The following is an 8,780-nucleotide window of genomic DNA, read 5'->3' as shown; positions in this document are numbered from 1 at the left end:
AATTCTGAATGTGTGATAAAATAACGTGAACGCATACCTATGACTGACTGATCTAGGTATGTGTGTATCAGGTAATATTGCACAGCTGTTTGTGTTTAAGTTTCTCTCTCTCTTTTCTTTCTTTTCACAGGTGTTTGTGTTACTCTCCCTCTGTTTCTACGTACATGTATGTATGGATTTGCTTTTTCTCAACTAAAGCCACTCACAGCTAAATTGTGCCCAATTCGTAAGAGCAATTTGTCAACGACTTTCAGAAAAAAAGTGACGGATATGGAATATATTACACATGCCTGGTATATAGCTCATTTATGCCAGATCAATATGTCATTCATTTTCTATGCAATGCGCAATGCAAGTAACACGATACAAGCCCTAGATAAGAGTTTTGATAAGCCCCTCGCCTAAATAAACAAACAGCTGACCCAAACCACGCGCCGCGGTGCAAAGTAAACAAAAACAACAAGATAACAACGCCCATGTCTTTCTATCTGCTTTATCACAATTTGTGGCTCCTAAAGGAGCCGATGTTGGTAGAGGAGGCAGGTAAACCGTGCAACCTTCTAATTTACTTGGAGGAGGTGTACTTGGTGACAGCCTTGGTGCCCTCACTCACAGCGTGCTTGGCCAGTTCTCCGGGCAGCAACAGCCTGACGGCGGTCTGGATCTCCCGGCTGGTGATGGTGGAACGCTTGTTGTAGTGTGCAAGGCGGGAAGCCTCAGCTGCAATGCGCTCAAAGATGTCGTTCACGAACGAGTTCATGATGGACATGGCCTTGGAGGAGATACCGGTGTCGGGGTGGACCTGCTTCAACACCTTGTAGATGTAGATGCTGTAGCTCTCCTTCCTCCTGCGCTTCTTCTTCTTATCACCCTTGGTGATAGACTTTTGGGCCTTACCGGCCTTCTTGGCAGCCTTTCCGGAAGTTTTGGGTGGCATCACGGTGGTTATACCTTGGGTAAACACTGATAAGGATTTTCAGTTCAGTTCAGAGAGATTTGCGAAGGCTTTCCTTCGCCCGGGCTATATGCACGAGGCGGCCCGGCCTCTGCCAGCTATAAGTGCTGACTCATCTGATCATCATAACTGAATGCTTACCGTGGCGGTTGGATTGCCTGAAGGCGCTCCAGTTGCCACGGGGAAAGCAATAGGCATAGCCGCCTTACCAACCCGGCGGCTGTCGTCTCAGGGCCCTGCCTGAGGAAGCGAGTGTGCTCGCATTCCATCAGATAGTGCTCTAAATTGGCGTCCGGCGCGCCACAATGGCTGCAGCGTCGCTCATCATGCCCAATGGTGGGTATGATTTGCCACGCACAAGGGTAGCCTAATCTCAGTCTGTGAAGACTGACTTCGGCTCGCCTTGGTATTCTGTTAGAGAGTATCAGCGACTCATAGCCTGTGGCGTCTGAGTACCAGCTGGCCGAGGGGGAGGTTCTCGCTTCCTCTCTGTGGCGCTGCAGGGCACCGACCTGCCCTGCAGCCATCAATTTACGCCTTAGCAGTTCTCGGCTAGGATGCACCACAAGATTACTCAAGGGTTTTTTCCTGCCTTCCTCCGCTAGCCTGTCAGCTACATCGTTCCCTTTAATACCAACATGGCTTGGAATCCAGTTGATGATAATGCGTCTACCCTGATCCAGGATTCTCTGAGCAATAGTGAGAATCGTGGTCAGAAGGTAAACGTTATCAAGGGGCGTGCTTTGCTGCAGGCTGTCAATGGCGGCCCTAGAGTCTGTATGTATGACAACATGCCCGTCCGTCTGGGCTGCATGGGCTAGGGCTCCCATAATAGCGACAGCCTCTGCTTGGAGCGAGGAGGCATTGTCGGACACCCGCATAGCTTGTGCTACGTCCCTTGCTGCAAAGCCGGCGCCTGCAGTGTGGGAAATGGGGTCTACAGAACCATCCGTGAAGTAGGTTTTACTACCTGGTGGAGTGATTTCTGCAATGTTCCTCTCCGCCTCAGCCTTCAAAAGAGACGGAGAGTACTGAGTCTTTCTCCTTGACAGGTTCATGACAGAATACTCTATCAAGGATCTTGCCCACGGCGGGGCTGTGGCATAGTCAGGGTGGGGGAGGTCCATGCCCTTGACCAACAGAGTCTCCTTGAGCTCAAAGCGTATCAACACCCTGGCTGTATGAGACAGCCAGGAGTTGTTGGCAAAGAGTTCATGGTTCTGTGCAAGCCGACGCTGCACTTTTTGTCTTAGCTGCGAGTCCGACGGGGACTGTAAGACCTTGGCAAGAAACTGAGCCGCCATCTGATCGATCCGGGTGTCCAGAGGGAAAAGGTTGGCCTCCAAGAGGAGGTTGGCAACCTTAGCCCATATAGGAGCACCCAGAATGATCCTGGCGGCATCGTTTTGCATGACGTCAAGCCTTTGCCGTAGTCCAGGCTTGACCGTAATCAGGGCGACGGAGGCGTAGTCCACAATGGGACGGACAGCGTGCACATAGAAGGATCTTAGTACACGGTGGCCAGCCCCTAAGCGCCGCCCTGACAGAGCTCTCATGACAGAGAGTCTTGCCTTGGTCCGTTCTAGGAGGTATTGAACCTCCGAGCGGAAAGTAAGCTTACTGTCAACCCATACACCCAGGTATTGGAAGACATTAACCCACTCTAGCTCTATCCCTTGGACTCGCAGCCTTTGGTCTCGGACATCCTGTTTCAGCGCCATTGCCTTCGATTTGGCTGCTGAGATCTTAAGCCCGACTCTGCGGCATTCCTCAGACATTAGATCCAGACAACGCTGGGTCTTTCTGATTAAATTCTCATTCTTCCTCCCAACAGAGATAATTGCCAAATCATCTGCATATGAGATGATTTTGCACCCCGCTGGGAGTGGAATGTCGAGGATGCTTAACATGAGGGTGTTAAACAGAGCCGGGCTGAGGACCCCCCCTTGTGGAGTGCCATTCTCCAGGGGTAGATGCCTGGAAAGGTGACCTTGGAACTTCACTCTGGCAGTTCTGTCCCGAAAGTAGTCACCAATCCAGGCAAGCAGTCTGCCCTTGATTCCTTTGCGGATCAGGACCTCTTGGATGGCAAGTGGGCTCGCCAATTCAAAGGCCTTCTCCAGGTCCAGGAAAACAATGACAGATCTGGTGATGCTGACAGTGCTCAGTAAGGTGGCTATACTGTGAGCAGTGCTCTTACCCCTTGTGAACCCGTGTAGGTGTTCATGTGGAGGTCCCAGCTTCCATTGGAGCCGGTTCAGTACCATTCTCTCTGCCGTCTTTCCCAGACAGCTGAGTAGAGAGATGGGGCGGTACCGACCCGGCTCCTTTGGTTTAGGGATGGGAACTATGTCAGCCCTCTTCCAGCACTGTGGTAGTGAGGAAGTCTCCCAGGACCTGTTGATAAGATGCAAGAGTGCAAGCTCACCTTCAAGTCCTAGGTGGGAAATGATGGGGTAGGAGATCCCATCACAACCCGGGGCTGACCGCGAACTGGTCTTATATGTTCGCCTTAGTTCCCTCAGAGAGAACATGGCATCGGCATCATCAGGCTCGACCGCCTTTTCTCTGATGAGGGCATGCCTGCCTGGAAGCAGTTCCTCTTGGCATGCCCTCAACTCTGCTGGTAGACCGGCGCTACTTGTTCTTGCAGAGAACTCGAGTGCCAGTCTCTCTGCCTCCGACCGCGGGTCATGGTGGGTCATTCTGGGGGCTGAGCGATTTGTGGCCCGTCTGATGCGGTTCCACAGCTCTGTAAGGGAGGTTTGGTGGCCAAAGGACTCACACCACTCCAGCCACTTTTCCTGCTTTACCCTCTTAGCAGTTTCCTGAGCATCCCTGAGAGCCTCTCTCAAAAGAGCGTGGTTCTCAGGGGTTCTCTGTCTGCGGAAGTGTCTTCTGCACATATTGATTCTGTGGTTGACCTCCTTAACCTCATCATTGTAGTACCAGGCGTCTTTAAAACACCTGGACCACGGACGAGTTTTGGGAATGGTCTCTGAGGCTGCCTCGTCTATGGCATTAACTAGTCTTGCCTCAAGTGTATCCACATTATCATTATGTGAGAATTCACTGGTTCTGAGGCACCTGGCCAGGGCCTCCTGGAAAGCTTTCCAGTTGGCCCTGTCCACCTTCCATCGAGGATTGTGCTGGGGCACAGGGGCTGGGCCAGCATCCAAGATGGTGGTGACTATCCCATAGTGATCGCTCGTGGCAGTGTTGTCCACAGACCAACGAATCCTCTCGACCAAGGCCGCAGTGACAAAGGTAAGGTCAAGGACCCCCCCGCCAACGTGCGTAGGCTCCTGGTTGTTGAGGAGAGCAATCTCGGGGCATGACTCAAGCACCGCGGCTATGTGATAGCCTGCCGCATCCCGGTTCCGCGTGGGAGCCAGGATGGGGTGGTGGGCATTGAAGTCTCCCCCTATGAGAATTGGCTCGTGTGCCGCAGCAGCACAGACTTCACTAATATCTAAGCTCCTACAGGTTGGCCTGCTGTACACATTGTACAGCTTGAGGGGACCCCCAGCCATATGGATCTCAACTGCTAGGAGTTCAACACCTTCTCCACACTGCACAGGATCGGCAATCAGGGAGCAGGGAATATTCGACTTCACAAGGGTAATCAAACCTCTGGTGCCTTCGCTAGAGGGCAACACAAAGGGATGATATCCTGAGAAGCGAACAGTGTCTCCTGTTAGAGTCTCCTGGAGCATGACAATGTCAATGTTCCGAGATCGCACGATCGCGTGGAGAAGGGCATTCCTCCGAGAAAAGCTGTTGATATTCCACTGCAGTATGCTTAGATTAGGAGCCATTGTGCTAATCTGAGTCCATTAAGTCTGCGTCGTCAATGACGTCGACATAATCGGTCTCAGTGTCTGACGCCCCAGTGTGGGTAACGTCAGACATTTCGGAGTCTGACAACTCCTTGGTGAGTTCCTCACTGATCGTGATTTCCTCACTGGACTCGTCACTGTCGTCAGGACAGGTCGAGCCATTAGAAGGGCTGGGTCTCCTGGGAGGTGGAGAACCCCTGGTCGCCTTGACCTTCACTCTGGATGGTCGTGGCTTCCTCGCCCTTTGGGGTTTGGGTTCAGGCTCTGCCAGTGTGGTCTTGGCCGCGGGTTGGGTGGGGAGACAAGTCTCACCCTGGGGGTTTGTGGGGAGAGGAGTCTCGCCCTGAATTGGATTGGGTGTAGAGGCCTTGGGCCTTACATCCCTTTCCTTCAGGGCAGCGACAGTCTGGGTCATTGCCGTGACGGCGACCTCGACTGCCTTCTCCGTCTCTTCACTGGTCCGTCCCAATGCTGACGCAACTGCTGTGACAACTGCCGTCAGCAGGAGCGTCAAGTCATTCTCCGTAAACAGAGTTTGACTCTCCGCTCTTGGGTTGGCCTTTGGTGTGTTCCCAGACCCCTTCCGGGTCTGTTTCCGTCTTGGAACACCCACCAGGGCCGGAAACTCCTTTGTGTTGGAGGTATCCGGTGGTGGTTTTGTTTTGGGCGGTGCTTCCTTCCTCTTAGGAGGGGGGGGAGCCCTTACCCCTTTGTTCTGCCCCCAGACGTAAGTGCCTGGAGGGGCAGGAACAAAGTCCGGTCGTTTTGCAACGACCTCTTGTCGCCGTAGAGCCTCTTCCTTCCTGACGGAACATCCGAGGCTCCAGGCATGGTGCTTTTTGTGGCAGTTGGGACACTTGGCAGTAGTGTCCCGCTTGCCCTCCTTGTGTGCTTTGAGGCACACCTCCGTGCTGTGTGCCTGACTACAGACACCACACTTCGGCTTTGCAGAGCAAGTGGCCTGGTGGTGTCCGTACTTCTGACACGTGAAGCAACGGAGTGGATCAGGGACATACGTCCTGAGGTTGTAGGAGCCCCAATTACCAAGGTCCAAGGACGCAACTGGGGCTCCCTTCAAGGTGACCAGGACTTGCCTGGTTGGGTGCTTCCCTTTGGAAAGTCGGGAAGCTCCCACCACCTTGGGATGGGCGGTGATGACCTCAAGGTCATACATCTGAGGGAAGCCAAGAAGCACCATCTTGGACTTCCTCTCATCAGAAGTCAGGGCCGCCAAACTCACCTTCCGTCCGTCCTGGAGCTTGTCAGTCTCCTGGAGGAAGGTGAGAGTGGACTGGTCCTTAGGGATGATTATCATGCCTTTGTCTTTGGCAATTCTAATCGTCAGACGGCACTGTCTCTGGGTTTCCAGAGCCCGTACCATCTGATAAGCGTTGTCGAATCCTTCCGGTTTAGGGGGAACCCTAAACTGGGGGAACCGACTCGGGGCTACAGACTCGCCCTCCGAGTCTGTAGCCGGCCGAGGACGCTTAATGCCTGCCTTCCGAACCGACGCCGGAATTTTGGCAGTGGGGCCAGCAGGGTTGGAGGGTCCTGTCTGGCTTCCATTTTTAGCTTGACTCGTCTTCTGAACCGACGCCAGAGACTTGTCAGTGCCAAGGGCTGGTTTGGAGGGTCCAGCCCGAGGCTCTTGGGTAGGCTTTCTCTGAACCGACGCCAGAGCCTTTCCCAACTTTTTACTTTTGTCACCAAGGACCTTAAAAGGTTCCAAGGTGACAGCCTTGGTCATCTTCATGCCAGGTTCGTCAACGTGGGGGTCAGTCAGGGGTTTTTTAGAATGAGATGCCATATATGTAGTGTTCAATTCATCCTCCCACGCCCCCACCCACCACGGAGTCCAACAAGGGGAAGCTGTGCACTGAGACCATGCTCAGAAGCCACAGGGGTGGTGGGAGGATATACGCAACCCCTGCCTCGCATTGATGGCACTCGCAAATACATGCGATTGCCTGCAAGACAGGAGCTGCTTGACCCTAGCCTAGCTCAAAAGAGAGACCAGCCGATTGACCTAATCGAGCCAAGATCAGGCCACCCGTCTTGCTGGAATAGAGGACCAAAGAGGCGTGTTGCTAGCCGCAGGGCGTACTCATACACGGCATCGCTCAACCTCCAGGACTCCCGTCTCCCAGCGCACAGGGGCGCCACGCACGGCAAACACGTGGGCAGGTGTGTGCCCCCCTGGGGGGAGGACCAGGGGGGGGTGTGATCCCACCTACTAGATCAGCACCTAGGAACGCTTAGTCGTCCTTCCTCGGAGAATCAACCGCTAGAAGGCCACCTCAACGGGAGGGAGAGACTGGCCAATTCTAGAACGGGCTCTTCCGAGGAAGGAGTTCAAGCCCCCGCGCCACGACAAGGCGGTTCCTTATTGCGGGGGTAAGGAGTTTGACCTGAAATTTCGTTATATTGGCCGACACGGGCGCCAGCCTCAGGTGAGTGAGCCGCAGCTAGTGGCTCAAAGGGCGTGCCACCGTTGCCATCTAACGCCATCGGAAAGTTTCAACGGTGGGCGCCTATAAATAGGGATGCTCTCGATTGCAATTGCAAGGTTTTTGAGATACCTATAAAGCAAACATCATGTCAGGTCGTGGTAAGGGTGGAAAGGTCAAGGGCAAGTCAAAGTCCCGCTCGAGCAGGGCCGGCCTTCAGTTTCCTGTAGGTAGGATTCACCGCCTTCTGCGTAAGGGAAATTACGCTGAACGTGTCGGAGCAGGTGCCCCTGTGTACCTGGCTGCCGTCATGGAATACCTGGCTGCTGAAGTTCTCGAGCTGGCAGGTAACGCCGCCCGTGACAACAAGAAGACCCGTATCATCCCCCGTCACTTGCAGCTGGCTATCCGTAACGACGAGGAACTGAACAAGCTCCTCTCTGGTGTGACCATTGCCCAGGGTGGTGTCCTGCCTAACATCCAGGCTGTGCTCCTCCCCAAGAAGACTGAGAAGAAATAAATCTTTCTCTCGGTTGCCTCTTTTCAACAACATCGGCTCCTTTCGGAGCCACAAAATCTCCCTAGAGATGTAATTGACTACTCAACTCTATCAATCCCAAACTAATAAACTAGCTACTCAACCTCAACCTTAAACCCCAAGCCCAAATGCATAGATTGCAATATCAATGTCATATTCTTCAATAACATTGTCATCATACTCAACTTCTCAACAACCAACAAAACAACTCACCGATGCCCCCACACCATACTAAATGCCAATCAACTAATTTACTTATCACCCATCCAAAATAAATTTAAAATTCCAAAAATTAGTGTTCATAAAGAGTGAGAGAGAGAGAGAATCAAAGCGAAAGAAAACATGAGAGAGAGAGAGAGAGAATCAATGCGAAATAGAGAGAGAGGGAAAGAAGAAGGAGAGAGAGAAAGAGAGAGAGAGAGAGAAAGAATCAAAGCGAAAGAAAACAGAGAGAGAGAGAGAGAGAGAGAGAGAGAGAGAGAGAGAGAGAGAGAGAGAGAGAGGGAAAGAAGAAGGAGAGAGAGAGAGAGAGAGAGAGAGAGAGAGAGGGAAAGAAGAAGAAGGAGAGAGAGAGAGAGAGAGGGAAAGAAGAAGAAGGAGAGAGAGAGAAAGAAAACATAAAGAGAGAGAGAGAGAGAGAGAGAATCAAAGAGAAAGAAAACATAAAGAGAGAGAGAGAGAGAGGGAAAGAAGAAGGAGAGAGAGAGAATCAATGCGAAATAGAGAGAGAGGGAAAGAAGAAGGAGAGAGAGAGAGAATCAATGCGAAATAGAGAGAGAGGGAAAGAAGAAGGAGAGAGAGAGAGAGAGAGAGAATCAATGCGAAATAGAGAGAGGGAAAGAAGAAGGACAGAGAGAGATAATAAATGCGAAATAGAGAGAGAGAGGGGAAGAAGAAGAAGAAGAAGGAGAGAGGGAAAGAAGAAGAAGAAGAAGAAGGAGAGGGGGAAAGTAGAAGAAGAAGAAGAAGAAGGAGAGAGGGAAAGAAGAAGAAGAAGAAGA

At 52.3% G+C, this 8,780-nt stretch overlaps 1 protein-coding gene across 1 annotated transcript; it reads left to right on the top strand.

Moving 5' to 3' along the window:
* Window positions 1-7,343: 7,343 nt before the first annotated feature.
* LOC147467869 (histone H2A-like) lies at window positions 7,344-7,804 on the top strand. The gene has a single exon (XM_086556633.1). It carries the CDS (start codon window positions 7,390-7,392, stop codon window positions 7,759-7,761), a length of 372 nt encoding a protein of 123 aa, XP_086412759.1. The 5' UTR covers window positions 7,344-7,389; the 3' UTR covers window positions 7,762-7,804.
* Window positions 7,805-8,780: the final 976 nt, after the last annotated feature.

The sequence above is a fragment of the Penaeus japonicus genome, unplaced genomic scaffold (genome assembly GCF_977035675.1).
Source record: "Penaeus japonicus unplaced genomic scaffold, GWHDUDI00000001_assembly GWHDUDI00000033, whole genome shotgun sequence".
NCBI classification, from domain to species: domain Eukaryota; kingdom Metazoa; phylum Arthropoda; class Malacostraca; order Decapoda; family Penaeidae; genus Penaeus; species Penaeus japonicus.
This window is presented reverse-complemented; position numbering and strand designations above follow the sequence as displayed.

Excerpts from the sequence above, each read along its gene's own strand:
- LOC147467869 (XM_086556633.1), top strand. The coding sequence starts at position 7,390 with ATGTCAGGTCGTGGTAAGGGTGGAAAGGTCAAGGGCAAGTCAAAGTCC.